Here is an 18,004-nt window from a genome sequence, read left to right as displayed (position 1 = left end):
TACTGCACATATGAGTTCCTTTGACCTTAAAAAATTTCAAATTCAACTTAAGTTTGAAAGTGCAAAAGTCATTTTATCGAGTGAGGCAAGTCACTTGTGATCAAAATCTAATCACTCAAAAAACTTTTGCTAAAGAGAGTGAGAAATGACGTCACGCGCGCAAACGAAGAAGCCATTCAGAAAATTTGACTTTTTCAACTTTGCTCTGTGAACAAATGCAAAACGAAAAGTAAAACTATGAGTGCATTGGGAAACTCATTTAAAAAAACAGATTAAAAAACCAGAAAATCGATGTCAAAAAGCCACATGCGACCAAAGATACCACTAGCGAGAAAAGGAAATTTGGTTCAAACAAAAAAACCTAGGCCTAGAATGAGCTCTGAAGGGATTGAGAAAACCGCTTAGAAAAACAATTCGATCCCAAAAATTGAAAAAACAGTAAAAATCAAAGTGAAATTGCCGCATGTGAACAAAAAAAACCACTAGCGAGAAAGCGAATTTTTGTTCAAACAGCGTTTTGTCACTCTACTTTAAAATTAGAGCGACCAATATTCACGCCGTGAAACCACTCGCTTATCACTCCACTTCCTGTTTCGGCGTGACCAAAATCACTACTCCAATTTGACTTCAAAAATTATGAGTATGTTTGAACAGATCTTAAAAAAACAGCGCCCCAATACAATTCAAATTCTTTGAGCACCGCAATATAGCTCCGCTCAGCTTACAGTTTCGCAGCTATAATAAACAAAAATCTAACAAGTATTTTAACTGTATTTGCTCTAGAAATTTTATATTCAGTTGCTCTTTCTCAGGTATCACGTAATCAGTTTGTAGCTTAAAAAATTAGTCATTTGAATTATCAAATGAACATGGGGATATGGGATTCAGGGTGAGCTTGTGTGCTCTAAAGAATTCTAAAATTCAGTTTAAAAATGTGTTACAAAATTACTAGTCTTGTCTCATGTTGCAATTGTATTATAGTTTTATTCAAATTTTGTCATATATATGTTTTTTATTCAAATTTTGTCATATAAATCAATTGATAATTTGAAGGCCTTCATTGTAAACATGACTTGATTCGTATAAGAATCTAGAATGGGATTCAGTTATTTCAAATTTGTTTTCTTTCAATCTATCTCTAGAAAATTAGTATTGTGTAATTTTTGTACATCAGACGTTTAAAAGTAGTTTATGTGCTTGCAACTTTTTTCGAGTAAAAGCAAAGAATTTAACTAGACGGTTTAATAGTTGTTCAAAATTTACATATGAGTTCAAAAAAGTGGTAAGGAGTCTCTAGTTTTCCTCTTCACTTCACTTCACTGCTAACAAATTTAGTCCGCTTTTCATTTTTTTCTGTTTTCATTTTCGATAATATCACAGTTTTTTGTTACATCAGTAAAAAAGCAAACAACTAAATTAGGTGCCAAGAGTAGCGAAGATTAACATTTAAAGTAGAAAAATAAAACTTTTTGCCATTTTTTAATTGGACGTTCATTTGTAAATCAATGTCAGTCGAGTTCAGCTTCTTAAAATTGTGAAGGAACAAACAACCTAAATAACGCAGCAGTCAAGAAGTCAAACGCAATAAAATTCACTTGAAAAGTCAAAGAGATGAGACAGAATTTTTGCATACAGAGAGACACACACGACTATAAAAGTTGCTTCAAATTTCGTTCAAAAGCAACTATTTGTTCTTTAATAAAATTTGAAGAGACCTGTCTTAAATGAAACTCAGTAACTGAGCAACAAAAATAACAAATATGGACAGAATTTGGAAATGTTCTTTTTTGAAGAAATGTGTCCAAGTCACTAAACTATTATCCTTCTATCATTGCAGTCCTGCAAAAGTAGAACACAATGTATCACATATCAGTATTTCTGAAACATTTGAGAAAAAACTGGAAATAGAAGTCAAAATGCCGCCCGTGATTTAGTGAGACCTAAACCTATCTATCAAATATCGATTTTGCGGTTACCAATAAAGTATTCAACAATTTCGAAATTAAACTGTATTTATTGAGTAGTCGATTTCAGATCAAGTTTTTCTGAAAATTAAGTTGGTTTTCGCGGTCAACAAAACGCCAAGAAGAGAGATTCGCTTTACCCTGTTCCACTAGCTGCCCCAAATACTGGAGCAAGTTATCGTGTAAGATCCAGCAAGAGGCTTGCATAGATAATTTATCATGTAAAATGTCGCCAGATCTTAGATACTGAAATTTCATCTCAGATCTTACCCGATATAAATTTTGACACAATTTTTTTGTTCTATAAGAAGTGATAATTCATTTTGAAACCAAATATTCTAAAATGCAAATAACCATATGAAAGTATCAGAGGTTCGCGAAAAACTTAAAAGTGTAAACCACTACTGCAAATACCTCAATTTCCGAAAGTTGTTTGCAAAAGATAACTCAAAAAAGATAAACGAGCTTTTAGACAATGCCATTATCATTTTTTGATCAACCGTAGTTGAAATCGATCAACGTGTAAAATAAACACAAAAATTTGAGTAAAAAATTGAAGGCTTTAAAAAATTATTTTTATAAAATAAATCACGAAAACTAGAAACTGAACCTTAGTTTTTTTTAATATTATATTTAGTTATTCAAAGGAAAGATGTAGTATGTTTGATTTATAATATTACATGTAACTTTAACCCTGTTTATTCGAATTTACATATTTGAGATTTGAAAAAAAAACATCTGATGATACCGAATTTTATCATGGATTCTTTAACAAAGAGAGATGTCATGGTGCAAAATCTGATTATTCTCTTATCAGAACTGCTGAAAAGAAGCATCGCCTGACAGTATCATCTTCGGAGATCTAACAAGTATGCAACTTCCAAGACCTTACGCGATGGAAGAGGTCTGAGATCAAGGTCGGAGTTTTCAAGCGGACTTGCCTCTAAGATTTGATGAAATGGGATTATAACCCAGGTCTCAACTTACCTTCTTGACATGCTAGCACTTGAACAGTGAAGGCAGTAGTGGGTGCTGGATCGGCTGTGCAGATCTTTGTCAGATTGGAATTAGGGCCACTGCTTGTGGGGAAGATTTCAAACGTCATATTCTTGACAAGCAACGTCTCGTTGTCTTTGTCCAAGTAGATTTCGCCAGCAGTGAACGTCTGAAAAGGTTAAAACATGGTTCCTTTCGAACCAAGATAAACAGATTAAGTTACAACCATTGACTAATAATTGACATAACAATCATACAAATCATTTCGCTTCTGTCTGTTAATCATACATGATGGATAACAAAAATGAATTTTTAAAATTGCTACCCAATTAAAAATGTTTCTGATCTTTTCTGATGTCTTTCTTTGGATGAGCTCGCTATGAAACCCTCTCAATAATTTGGATGAGCTCGTTATGAAACCCTCTAACTAAATGCAATGTAAAAAAAGTAATTAAACCGTTTAGAGAAGAACTGTTTCTTATAAATCTGCGATGCGTCTGTGTCTAATACGATTATTAGTAGAAGCATTTTATGCAAATCGTACCAGACTAGAGATAAGTACGTGTAGTATAAAATTACTGAAGGTCATCATAACTTTCTCGAATTTACGGAAGCTCTGTTTTATCGGATTCGAAAGTTATCTCGGAATTAACACTCAGCTTTTTAAGGCGGTTTACCTTTTTCTCTACCTCCAAATTAAATTTCAGAAGTCGGTGATTTGTTCATTCTCAATGAGGATAGTCTTCATTATCCTTTATAGCCGGTTTTGGCGCCTTTTTAGTATTAAGAGCCGAAAAAAAGTGAATATGATAGTCTTCATAAAAGTTCTTTTGATACGGTGTCATTTGAATTCGGTTATCGGCCGGGCGTTTTTTTTTAAGTTTATTACTTTCCGTTGCCATGTAGTTATTGGCAAATTCAATAGACGAGTAAATGTACTCGAAATTGTAACCGAGTTTTGTTCTATAATCTTAGTATATGCGCGAGAGTGTTTCAAAATGGATTTTACTTACGTTTTCATCTGTGCCGTATTGAGCTTCTATTACAGTCCAAATAAATAAATTAAAGATGTTGCTCGGATGTGATATGAAAGGAAAATAGGAGCGATATGGGATTAAGACAATTAAACTCAAATTTGGTAAGTGGATATCCATAAGTGTGCCAATATTGTACCAAGCGACGGACGGAAATGTTCAAATAGTACCTATCGATCTCGCAACCCTACCCGTACCCTTATGAACATAGGGTTTACAAGTTAAGGTTTATTACCTGAAATCTCAAAATGTATAATATGAAACCTTTACAACCAAAAAAAATTATCACGACCCAAAAAAATATCAATTCAATGCAAAGATAACGGTTTTTTCTCCGCGGGGGTTTAATTCTTAGACCCTCTAAGAACGAAATTGTTGAACATAAATAAGGAAAGCAGAAATACAAATGAAGCAAAATAAAACTGATCCATCAATACAAAAAGGTTTCTCAATCAAGAGATATTTTAAGTTAAACTTACGTATGAAGTGGTAGCACTAAGCAAGCCATCGTTGTCATTGTGGGACAAATAACTGGTGAAGTCTAGTTGATCCGTGAACAAGACTGTGAAGCCAATTGGAGCTCCGGCAAAAACAGAGGGATCCACTTTGACCTGGTCCACTTCCACAGGCTAAAATTATAAAACAAATACGGTTATCAGTACAAAGTTACATTCTTTCAAGAAGCAAGAAGTATCATAAAATGAATATTGAATATAAAATCCCCCTCTGTAAATTATTTCCTGGTGTTACAGTTCCCAGGTTGAGGTCCCAGTCCGTAAGTCGATATATCCAGACCATTCCAGACGAAACATGACTATGTTCAAACCGTCCTACACCGAAAGTACCATTGCTCAGAGTTTCGTGCGTTTAAAAACATTCTTGCATTGATCGTGCGTTCGAATGACCCTATGACCAGACTTTCGTGCGTTCAAAAATATCGATGTCCAGATTTTAGAGCGTTCTGATAAGTTAGCGCCATTATTTTTGCACCTGTAGCAAACAAGAGTGTTTGTTATGGTGTGGAGATGTTCATATACCTCACGGCGATGAAAAAGACTATAAAAACTTAAATTCATGGAATTGTGGAACTCTCTGATTTGTTCTCTTCTGGCGAAAGCAAGAAAAAATGGACATAAGCAACTTTGAACGCACAGAATTCGGGAAATAGGCCATTTCGAATGCACGATAGTCTGATTATGAACGCACGAAAAATTTTGTGCCTTCATGATCAGCCTATTGTGCGTTCAATATGATCCTTGTGGAGAGTTCAAAAATTTCACACACTGTTGGCCACAGCGCTGACAAAAAGAAAACCTAATTGGAGATTGTTTACAGATACGTGCCTTCCAATACTAATTGTGGACTGGGACGACAAATAGTGGAAACTTAAAGAAATTTTATCTCTTTGGGTATTTCAATACCAATGACAATATGGTAAATTGAGTTTTTTGACAGGAACAGGCAGTACACACTCAAGCCAACAAAATATATGGCTTCAAATTGATTGAGGAAAACAGTTGGTAGGCAAAATTTTTTCTTTCAGAAGAAAAATTGCTGGCTGCCGTTAAGTAAATTTCTGCTAAGTACTTGTATGGCAAATAAAAGTAACTGCGGTAAAAAAAATCAGATCTGGCTGCGCATCCGTATTCGCTGAAGATTTTACATATTATTGCTCTTTAAAATACTTTTACAAAAAGTGTTGAACAATGTATCTTGTCGTTTAAATCTCTAATATAATTCTTGCAGCTATTGTAAGACATTAGTGAAAAATTTAATTGTATTTAGGTGGCAGTACTGTTTGTTGTACTATAATTGACTCTAAAACTTCAGTTGTTAGTTACGTAACCTAGGCCGACTACCCAGAACATTGCAGTACTGAACCACATAACTGTTCTGGTTATGCGAACGCACGCTCCACGGTGCACCGGATGCGGAAACCGAAAGCACCCCAGACACACCTTAATCGCTCCGTGTCAGTAACCAGTATCAGTATCAGCAGCACTATGCAACGTGTATGTAGCTGTTAAATGCTAACGTGCCTTTACAAAATGTATTTTGCATACATTTTGGTTGCTTTCCTGACATGCTCAGTCGGTTTCATCATTTTCGAAAATTTTACTGTACTGTTTTCGGTATGAAAATACCCTTTACAGTCCTAATTGTTCTTCTGGTTTTTGTTAATATGGAAATACGCAGGTTCAGTACTGAAACACTCTGGGCTGTAAGCCCGGGATTGTTTTGTTCACAGGAGAAAAGGTTTTGGTTAATATTTCTCTTTTCTTGATAAGATGACACACTTTTTAGGAGGTTAATGAAAAATTCCACAAATTTCAATGGCGACAAATATTTTTTAATGAATTTCACTGTAACTACTTTGTTACTTCAAGGCGCTTGCAGACTTGTTTTTGAGTTGCAGCAAAAATGAGGCTTAATTGTTATCTGTTTTCAGTGATGTAAGCTAAAGTAGTTAATCTTAGTATCTCCGACAAGTATATTGATTATGCATATTACCATTGATGCTTGTATGTAAGCTCTCTTAATGTTTGATTCCAAGTTGCGCTATACGCATTATTGATCAAAAGTACCAAAGCTGTGATCCCATAAATTATCAAAACTAATTTATCTTCTAATTACTCTGAATACATTAATGCTTAGAAAAAACTGAAAATAAAAGGAGATTCAATCATATCTTTCAAAACCGGACGAGAACTGCCAGAAAATAAATCACCCCTCACTACATGGAGCAAGTTGTGGTGCTGTAGCAATATTAGTTAATGTCAATGAACAGTTTTTTGCCAGCGGACATCTTATGGTCAGCCACAAGGTTAAAGAACTCGGAAAACAAAATTCTGCTGAAAAGATTAAAGGTATGACCTTTAGCCCTTTGCAAAAATTCTATTCGCCCCTCCACGCTGGTTGGAAGTCTAGGCACTACTTTCGCCTTAACTTTAAACTTGAATGGTTAGTTTCAAAATATATAATAATTGCAGATTTATTTTTCTCTTAAAACAACAGAAAACAATTCTAAATCATGAAACCTGAAAGCAGTCCTTGTAAACAGGGAATCACAATTTTATGTCCTTACAAGATTTTTAGTTCCTGATATATTTTCAAGGTTAAAATAATAGCCATTGAGATGCTGACGGCGGCTATTAATATAACTTACTTCGTCGAAAACTAGCGCCACAACTATGGAGTCACTAATCAGCACCACGTCAGGTGTACTTGGATCCATTGCAATCTCGCACGTGACATCTTTCTCGCCATTTGGCACAGGTTCCATCTCTCCTCCCTCGCTACAGGGCGTGGGCGTTGATGGTGAGATGGAGGGTGATACGCTTGCTGAAGGCGACACAGAGTAGCTCTTGCTGACAGAGACACTTTGAGAAGCGCTGACCGAGGCAGAGGCGGAGTATGACTTAGAGATTTGAGTAACTGTTGATCCAGAAACTAAAAATACGAAGAAACACTTCAGACTTGAGATATTACAATTCGCCAGTTCATTGAATTTAGTTTCTATCAGGCGTAATCATCGGATAGGTTCCCGAAAGTTGAATTCTAACTATGCTTCTGTTGCTTACTTAGAGGCACGCATCCTGTGAGGTTGAGGTTGACTCTGACTTTGAAACAGCCCTCAACTTCGATCACAATCTTGTCAGCTGGCACACTGCTCAACACATCCTTTAGCAGATCCTTGGGCTCGTTTCCAGATAACTTAATCAAGTCTGGCTCGGTTGCACTCTAAATATATAGACAATTCGTCTCAAAGAAAACACTTCTAAAAAGTCAGTGCTAAAGAATCCTTTTTCAATTTTCCAAACAAAAAGCCTTGTAATCTATGCACTAATTATGTCGCTGATCCTTGAAAAATGTCAAGGCAACATAAAATTTGTTAGTCCGATTATTCAATTTTTATTTATTTTTTCAAATATATTGCTTAAACAAACACATCTCAAATGCGAAGTTTCAAACTTTGCTGATTTCAGTGAAAGAACACCTAACTTTGAAAAAACTTCTGCAGTACGAATGCTTTCACTCATAAGGTAATATTGTTTTTTTTACTATTGTTCTACTTATCAAAGCAAGTGGTAAAATTTCTGAATACACAAACCATCTCTGTTTTCATACCTGCTTTCCACATTGTGTCTGGTAAGAACGAACAGACTAGTGGTTTTTAGGCAATTGTTTTCACCCCTACCTAACTCTAAGCCGAATTCAGTACTGAGTCAGAGTCTAATTCAGGTCACATTTTCTCTAAATTTGTCTGATTCAGAGCTAATTCAGTGATTCATTCTGAATTATCTTCTGATTCAGAAGAATACAGAATATTTTCTCTGAATTTTGCTCTGATTCGGATAAAATCAGAAATCACTCTACAGTTGGTTCTGAAACCCTTGTGAATCAGTACTAGAAATTGAAATTTCTCTGAAATTATTCTGAATCAGTATTGATTGTCACTGAACCTTAGGTACGGGCTAGTAAAGGATTTATTTCTACATCAGAATTTAGCATTTTTAGATTAGTAAGGGATTGTTGGAACTCACTGTTTCAGTTGAAGAAACTACTGTTAACTTGGAGCTGTCTGTGCTGTCAACTACAACAAAGTATTCCTTGATGATGGGAGTCTCAACTGTGGATCCGGATACTAAGGTTACAGTTTCTGTTCCTTCGTACACAATGAACTTCACACGGACGTCCAGACTGGATTCGCTGGAATTGTCTGATGTCGATTCAGGATCTATGACCAGCTCGTCAATGTAAGCAGTCTGAAATAGAAAAACTTGGTGATACCATTGCGGAAGTTTCTAAAATCTGATGGTTGTTTTTACTTCCGGGTCGAGGCGTATGCGTGTTTTGGAATATCATAATGTATACAAAAGAATATGCGTCGGCTTATAAGTTGAAAGAATTGAACTGCATAGGTTGATATTTTCAGAATTTTAACGCTCATTTTTCATGTCGTTTTCAAAACTTTTCTCATTTTTGTCAGTATATTTTTATCGGTAGTAAAACACATGCACATTTTAAAATGCCGAAAGTCTGCAGTGCCAGAAGTTGCTAATTAGCCAGAAATTGAATTTCGCTGACTTTCGTCATTTTAAAACGTGCGCGTTTTGTGTTTTAAGCATAGTTAAGCGACTCTGCAGAAATCACTTCGAAATTCTGACTTAATATCTCGAACCGCTTGGTGGTTCTCGATAAACGCCAGAAATTCTCAGTGACTTCAAGCAGAGTCACGTAACCATTACTTCATAGCAATATGATTATGCACGCATAGTTCAAGTGATTAATTGAATTGCTTGAGCGGTAAATACGAGCGAGATAAATTGACAAAAAGAAACAGACCTCTGTAAATGGAATCTCAGAGACAATATTCATGTTTGAAGGAGCCCCCATGTACTCGCAAATCATTGGCTCTTCCAAAGTGCGGTTGTTTGTTCCGAATGGGTAACTCATGGATGGGTCATCTTTGCAGTTGAACACGGATGAGGTGATGGTTGAAACTGAGGCTGAGACAGATGCCGATGACGACACTTGCCTTGATGATACAGAGACGCTCTGACTGGTTATGGTTGTTGTAGATGCTAGAAAAATTCGAACTTAATGTCTCAAAAAAGATTGCGCGCTTTTTAAAATAAAAAATTTAAGAGTTTTTCCGTTTGTATCCCCACTGTATGCGTCTCTCAGCTACAGAGCAAGTGCCACTACATAGTAAATCATTATATGCAAATAATAAGCAGCCTGCTCCGCGGGGGGTGGAGGGGTTCAATTATTATGCGCCAACTAAGAAGGAGAGTGGGGGTGTACAAACGAAAGATCCGATATAAGAGCTTCGGAAATTACGTTAATGAAATAATTATTTTCACATAAACCATCAAAACTATGATTCCCTTCATAATTTCTTTAAAAAAATCGAACACAAAGACCATTTCTTCCAAAAATAAAAACAAAAGCAAAAATTGTAGTTTTCTTTCAAGCCTATGTGCATTTTTCATCGTTTTCCTCAACGAGGAAATTGTTTTGAAGAGATTGATACCTTGAATGTAAAATTGTTTTTTAAAGAAGAAATTCTTAGTAATCAACCTGTAAAGCGCGCAATCTAGATATTCCCAATTACAACATTTTAAATTTCAAGATTAAATTTCTCGTAAAAGTGTGCACTCAGATAGTGGAACCTTTACCTAGTTAAAAAATCAAAAACGATTGAAGCAATGTAAATGTTTGGCTTTTGCATTCATTTCAGATTACTCAATCGTGATTGATCAATCAAGATAACGGAAAATAAAACCTCGCTATGTTAATTCTGAAGAAACGGTATGTGATTGATTCTAAATGAGTAACAAGGAGGCTCGGTAATTTGCGTTCGCACATAATGTTCCGACCCCGATCATCTGCATTTTTGACTTAATGGTCTAAACAAAAGTCAATGACCTAATTGTCCAACAAAGTGTTTAAAGTAATGCCGCATTAGTGGGTTGATTAAAACTGCAAAAAAACAAGACTACGGAACAAGAAAAAAGCAAGTGTCAAATATAAAATCATTAATTACACTCAAAAATCGATGTCTAATTTTAAAAGAAAACACAATAACGAAATCAAGGAGGCACTAGATAAAACCTAAATTCAACAAATTGACCAGTATATTACTAAAAAGATATGAGTTCTCTCCTTGAAGAGACTCAAAAACAATTGAAAAAAGCTCACACAGAACATCACAGAGAACATTATGGGTTCGATTGCGCAATCTTTCAACGCCAATGAGACCTCCCCATTAGTTTGTTATTGTGACAAGGAAACAAAAAACAAGCTGAAAATACACACATATCTGCAACTGAACTTTTTAAAATGAAAATACGTAGTCTCAAAGCTCAAATTCATTAGTTGAAAATAAAACAGTTGAACACAAAACAGATTAGTTAAAAACAAAACAAAAAAAGATTTTAGCCACCTGCAAAGAGTATACGGCCTGTCTTTACAGCGATTAATCCAGCTATTGACATAAAGAAGAGAGTGACAAACTGGAAAACTGATTGATTTTTTTAATGAAAAATTTCAAAGGTCGAGGAAAAAATAGGATTTTAGAGACAACAAAAACACATTGACTTGCATATCCATATGAGTTCAATTGGGCTGGTTGTTACAGAGCCTGCATAAAATCCCATAAGCAAGGACAGAAAATGAAATTTAAAAAACAGTTTTACGAGACACAGTAGTGAAGCAATCAAAGCTATGAGGTTTTTAGAACCATTGAAGAACATATCAACCGAATTTATTTTATTTCGTCACTCGGGTCTCGTTTGCTTATCAATCGGTCTCTATTGTAACGTGTCTATGTGAAGAAAAAAAAGTGTAAAAGTGACCAGTATCGATAACTCTTATGAAAACAAATCGTCTGAGTCCTATAAACCTCAGAAAAAGGTTTTAGCAAAGAAAATATTTATGCTTGGGTTCAGCAAAAATTGATCACACCTCTGATTAATGAGACTAAGTTAAATTTGAGAAAAAAGTCAAATGGTTCAAAAATCTATTATTTTTTGAAAATGTTTTATCTGAAAGTCATTTAAACCATTAAGTATAATACTAAATTAATGAATTGGTTGGTTTTTACATCCCAAATGCCATTGAGATCTTTCACGACTTAAAGTTAAACGACTATAAAAAGAAAAACAAACACAGGTTGAATGAATTATTCTAATAAATTTGGCGAGAAAATTGTGAGGCAGTCGTCAAAATCATAAGATATTTAAAAAGAACATTACATATTAATTCTCTTGATGTCAATTGAACCTTTTTAAGGTAATATTTTGTCAAACAAATAAAATTGCCTCAATATATCGAGCAGCCAAAATTCACTGAACAGAAAAGCCAATTTGAGCATATAGTTCCTCTCTGCCACTAAAGTGGGGTCGGAACAATTATTCCATTTGACCATGTCTCGGGTGAATCACTATGCTTCAATGGCTTGATGCGAATGGGGCTCGAGGTGCTCGACCTTCTACAACCGAACAAATGCAACATCCGAGTTCTTAATTTGAGCTAGAATTATTTTCAGTCAGAAAGCGTAATATCAGCTATGACACACGTAGAATTTATGAGCTATGTAGAATTTTTGCCTTCTGACGTGCCAACTTCGTTAGGAGTCATTCGTTACAAAAAGTTTCGCTTTTAAAAAATAAACTTGATGTTTTGTGGATGCTAGGGCAATCTATCAAAAATGAATTTTTTCAAGATCCGTTTTGCTAAACCAGACTTAAGCACTCACTGTGCGGCCGTGATAACTTTTTGGGTTGTGATATAATTCTATGAGGTCTACCGGTCTCTAGGACATGACCGTGGATCGCATGGCGTACATAACACTTATTTTCACCTAATTGTACCTTTGACCTACTTTCCGATCACCATATTATTAGTCAAGTCGTTCCAATTGAAGAAACAATTACATTTTATTATAAAATTTTACTAGTTACTTCCGCTATTCGGAAATATCGACAGTGTAATTCGAAACGAAGAGAGAAGAAGAAAATTGTCAATCATTCAGAAAAAAGTGCCAAAAAGCTGGAGCTTTCTATCCTTTGTGGTCGAGTCAAACTCTTCACATTTGCCTGAGCCTGCCAACGTATGAACGAAAAAGAGTTTCATAAAACAGCAAAATAATGCACTCTTTAAAATGCAAGTTACTAGAGGAGAAACAAGAATATGATATTAGGCAAAAATGTGGATTAGGCTAAACCAATATTTTGTAGCAAAAAAGCAATAATTGCCAACTACATTTTTTTGTTAAAATTAATCGGAGACCAACTCAAGCATTTAAAGGCAGTACAAAAAATTCAACTTCACTCTTTAAAGTACTCAAGTATCCATGGCAAGTGTCTTTACATAAAAAAGTTTCACGGTCATTCCTCCCATATATACTCTGGGATATGATCCGAAAATCGTGGGTCAGTTATCGCGGGAAAACCGCGACGCCCGAGAAATGCACCCACCGACTGGTAAGTCGGAAATAGCAGAAAAATTATTAGTAATCTCTCTCTTTTGTAAAAGGAGGTCATTTGTTCTTGTAAAACACACTATTTTTCTTAAGATCATTACAATCCTCGGAAGCATGCGATAAAAAAATTTTGGCCAAAGTTACAGGGAAAGAGTGGAGGACTATAAAAAATAACTGCCTTATTTTTATAAATTGGTAATTTATTTGTCATGGGGCGCAAAAAACTCCATTTGACTAACGACATTTATATAACATTTGATTATTTTTCTTTAAGCTATTTTGATGTGCAGGCAATTGTTAAGCTATTATGATGGAGGACTATAAAAAAATAACTGCCTATTTTTTATAAATTAGTAATTTATTTGTCATGGGGCGCAAAAAACTCCATTTGACTAACGACATTTATATAACATTTGATTATTTTTCTTTAAGCTATTTTGATGTGCAGGCAATTGTTAAGCTATTATGATGGAGGACTATAAAAAAATAACTGCCTATTTTTTATAAATTAGTAATTTATTTGTCATGGGGCGCAAAAAACTCCATTTGACTAACGACATTTATATAACATTTGATTATTTTTCTTTAAGCTATTATGATGTGCAGGAAATAGCTACGGGATATAGGACTTGAAAACTTGATAGCGTCAAGTGGATTTTGAAGTATCGTCTTTAAATGTTTCAATTGATTTTCGCCTGACTTCCACAAAATTTAGTTGAAAATTTTCAACTAATAGCAAGAAAAAATAGATTGCAGAGAAACTTTCGCCTAAACAGATATGAAATACTCTATATCACAAACAGTAGACAATAAAATGTCCACTTTCCTTTTTACTTTCGAGTCTTTTTATCTGTTGAGTAACTTTGCGGCGCATTTATCGAGATTTGAAAGTCTTTGACTAACTAAAGATGTCTTAAAAAATAGGTAACCAAGTTTTTTTGGCATCTGAAAAAAAGTAGCTTGCTTCATTCATATGTAATAAAGCAAACCAACAAAATGCTAGAGTGAAGTCTAAAAATTTTCCGACCCAAAACTAAATTTTCTCTTCTGGTTCCATGACGTGTTTGCAATAGCGAAAAAGATGCAATTGTGTTCTCAATGAGCGAGATCAAGAAAAACATCAAAAAATGGACTTTATACTTACGATGTGAACAAGTTTTGACGGTCACAATGACATTTTCCACGGGATCCGAGCCACTTGTTGTCTTCACGAGGACCGATGAAGCCTCGAAACCGTCCTGTGTGATGAGAGGTGTGTTAGTTTCCAGGCTGATTACAAAGGTGAACGTGAACTTTCCATCTTGTGGGTAATCGGGTTTAATGTCAACCAAGGTAACTCCGTCGGGAGTACTGGGAAGCATGTTTGCACGATCCACAACAGGCTAAAATTACAAAAGTTTCCGTGAATTTTATTTTTTACATGTGAACCAAACTAACAGCAATTGGTTCGAACGGTTATGGCAATCAGAGCAACTAAAAGTATACAATGGACTGTTTTTGTTCAAAATTTTTTCTCGTGTAATGAAAAGTCACATGATTTATCGTGTGAAAAATGCGTCTCGTGCAAGTTCCCACGAGAAAATTTTCCTCGTGTGATAAAAAAATGCACGATTTTTCGTGTGAATGAAAAAGAAAATTCACACGAAAATTAGCAATTTTTAAAAGGAAATGTTTGCAAACTGTTTTTCTAGACGTGCTGAAAAGTCACAAAATGAACACGAAAGTAATATTTTTCATGAACGCGTAGTCTGGTGTAATCATTAAAGACAGAGACCGGTCAAACAAATGTATACATTTAATCATCTGCACTCCGGTACGGTGCCAAAATTATTATTTTGACAGCGATGTGAAAAAAAAATGTACACAAAAATTCGTATGAATGGTCCGAAAAATCGTGTATGGCCACACCATTTTTCAGGGAATAAGTGACACACGGCACAATGCCCAGTCACATGCTAAATCGGGTAATTTTACACGATTATCTCGGCCTTAATCTCATGCTTTTTGGCCTGATCTACAAAAAGAAATGGACAATAAAACTATTTTTTGTGTAAAAATACAATTCTTCGCATAAAAACACACAGAAATTGCTTGTAAAAACACACGAAAAATTTTGTTAAGAGCATGAGAAATCATGTGAATTTTACGCGATTTATCGTGTGTGTTCACATGAGACTGTGTGTGGTTTTTAAGGAAAAAATCGAAATTTTTATACACGAAAAATCGGTTTTTTTTCACGCGAGTTTTTGAGTGAAATACGCGAAAAACCATGAGATTAAGGCCGAAAGAATCGTGTAAAAAACACGATTTATCATGTAACTAGGCATTTTCTTGTGTGTCACTCTTTTCACAGAAATCGTAAAAATAAAATCGTAATCACAACACGTGAAAAATTTAGTGTGTTTAAACTAAAAAATTGAAAGTGTATGCTCCAAAACCAGTAACGTGAAAAATATTTGTAAAGCAAAATTCATATAAGAAATCATCCTTTTTAAACAGATATAGCAACTTTGATTCATTGTTTAGCAACTGAGTAGTTTAAAACATCCTGTTAAATTGCTAGAAAATATTTGTCATAAATTTGTAGACCTGTAGTTTTAAAAAGACAATGAAACGATTAGGAACATTGAAAAATCCCGCTCTTCTACAAATGGTTGTGATGTTTGGGATCGTCTAAGACTTATACACTGTAAAAATGTCTTCAAATAACGTTCATTTTGATGATCTCTCTTAAATTTTAATCAATCTATTAAAAAGGCAAATTTCAAATCGCAAGAAAGGCAAAGAAAGATGAGAGTGAGATTAATCACAATTGATTATAAAAAAGGTCAGGAAAAATCCAGATCATTGACACAAAGAACGGCAAAAAACACAGAGTGGATAGCCGGAACAATCCCGCCCAAAATGATTTTATACATAATTGGCAAAAAATACAAACCAGAAAAAGCTACAAGGAACAAAAAAACATTCTGTCAAAAACAAAAACTAACCCATTAATCAGAGTGCGTTTATTCCTATTTGAAACACTATTTTTCAGCTGAAACCAAATACCAATTGATTAAGATAGCCATGAGATATAAACGTACTAAAAAACGTTTTTCGAAGGCACATCGATTCAAAATCTCACATCAGTTACAAAAAATTTACCGAAAAATACACAAAAAATATGTCGCATATCAAAAGAAATATAAAAACATATATATATATATATATATATATATATATATATATATGTATATATATATATATATATATATATATATATATATATATATATATATATATATACATATAATCACCATTTAAGCAACAGACACTAAATTAGTAAAGAGTCCACAAAAATAGAAAAAAGCTCTCTACCAAGATATCATAAATTGATCATCAGCGTCCAATCATTCAGCAAATAAGCATCATTTGGTAAAAAATGAGCTGAGACAGGTAAAAATATCAATTATGTGAACTGGAACAAAACCTTGTAAAACTGTCAGTCAATCAATTAGAAATTATTTTTTTTATTACATGGTGATGCTAGTGTTGCTCAAAAAAATTAAAAGGGAAAAAAAGTCCTGCAAAAAACCGTCAGAAAGAAATATTCCTGCCACTTAATTAATCTAATTGGATTATTTAAAATTAATTTTCAAAAAATTGATAAAAATGGCTCAAATTCACTACAGCAGTTAAAAAAATTAAAATTCATTACTAAGCACCCACTAAGAAGCAAATGTTTCAAATCTCTAAAATCAACTCAAAACTTGAAATGCATCCTGTTGGAACCATTTCACTACAAGAAAATGAGCTTCAAAAAAGCATACGAAACCAATGGGAAAACTATTTGCAAGAATTAAACTCTTGTTATACCATAAAGAATTAAGAAAGTATACAATAACGGCCACAAAAATGATTAAAACGGAAAAATGACAAAAAGTTTTAATAAATGCCTCTATAGGTAAAATGTTTGCTTAAGAATGTCAAGAACATGTTTCCAATTGTTCAAATGCTATCTTATACAAATATGAGAAACCACTTTGACCGACAAAAGTTTAGTTAAAACTAAAAAACTGCTGATAATGAAGCTCGCTTTTAGAAAAAAATTAGTCTCAATCTTAAAAATGAGTCCTGGACACAAAACTATCCTCCTTTCTTTCTATCTTTCAAATCTCCTCAACAATTTGACCTAAACAACTTGTTTGTTGATATGCTGCACTTCCTGTTTCAAATACAATACAGCAAAAAAATTACTGATAAAAAAGATGCTGAATCAATAACCCTCTCCGAGTCGTGAAACTTAGGACAGAAATATTTGCCAGCTGAGAAAAGACGAGAGCTGGTATTAAGAAGTAATGAAGAACTCTTGAGTAATCTGTTTTTAAGAGCCTTGAGGACATTTTAAACCACTCAGAATTCCCAGAGTGTTTGTTTTAAATAGTTTAAAGTCGTTCACGTATATAATTTTCTAGTTACCGGAGACTCCTTATATGACTTGAAAATGGTTCGCAATTAAGGTTTACGGTAGTCAACCCGGCTTAGCGGGTTTCCAATATTTTTCACAGCAAATGTTTTTCAATATTAGTTTCCATTTTTTTCAACTCACGAAAGCTTCAGATGGTTCGTCATTAGGCGACGTAATAGGCACAGCCTCCTTGACTCCATTGGGTTTAAAACCGGCTTCCGAGTAAACTCCCGGCCCTTCTTTGAAGATGATGGTCAGATTGGTTTTGCTTGTCATTAAGTAGTCGAACGTAATTGTCACATTAATTTCTGTTACGATTTCTGTATTCTGAAATTGGAAAGAAGAACCCGTTATAGAAATCGATGTTTCTAAGGTTGCAATTACCAAGGGATCGATCCCGTTTGGAGTCGACCGAGTTTTATGGGTGGATTATATTTGCAACCCAAGGCGCATGTGCTATAATAAGACATGGCTTACAGTGCAAACATCTTGTAGTTCGGAAGCAAAATAAATTAAGCCAATTGATGGGATGATTTCCTGTTTTTAGCTCAACTCAAGTTCCAGCAGTTCA

At 34.4% G+C, this 18,004-nt stretch overlaps 1 protein-coding gene across 1 annotated transcript in view; it reads right to left on the bottom strand.

Moving 5' to 3' along the window:
- The window catches only part of LOC142338148 (uncharacterized), a 127,701-nt gene that overhangs the window by 76,474 nt on the left and 33,223 nt on the right, over positions 1-18,004 (bottom strand). Inside the window, exons 13-20 of the mRNA XM_075387784.1 lie at positions 17,575-17,760; positions 14,128-14,365; positions 9,341-9,579; positions 8,539-8,760; positions 7,576-7,735; positions 7,161-7,444; positions 4,474-4,623; positions 2,952-3,129 (exon numbers count right to left, since the gene is read on the bottom strand). Of these exons, the coding sequence (XP_075243899.1) occupies positions 2,952-3,129; positions 4,474-4,623; positions 7,161-7,444; positions 7,576-7,735; positions 8,539-8,760; positions 9,341-9,579; positions 14,128-14,365; positions 17,575-17,760 (1,657 nt within the window). The remainder of the gene's footprint in view (positions 1-2,951; positions 3,130-4,473; positions 4,624-7,160; positions 7,445-7,575; positions 7,736-8,538; positions 8,761-9,340; positions 9,580-14,127; positions 14,366-17,574; positions 17,761-18,004) is intronic.

Source organism: Convolutriloba macropyga, chromosome 4 (genome assembly GCF_964194025.1).
Source record: "Convolutriloba macropyga chromosome 4, txConMacr16.3, whole genome shotgun sequence".
Taxonomy (NCBI): domain Eukaryota; kingdom Metazoa; phylum Xenacoelomorpha; order Acoela; family Convolutidae; genus Convolutriloba; species Convolutriloba macropyga.
Note: the sequence above shows the minus strand (reverse complement) of the source record. Positions and strands in the feature narration are given on the sequence as shown.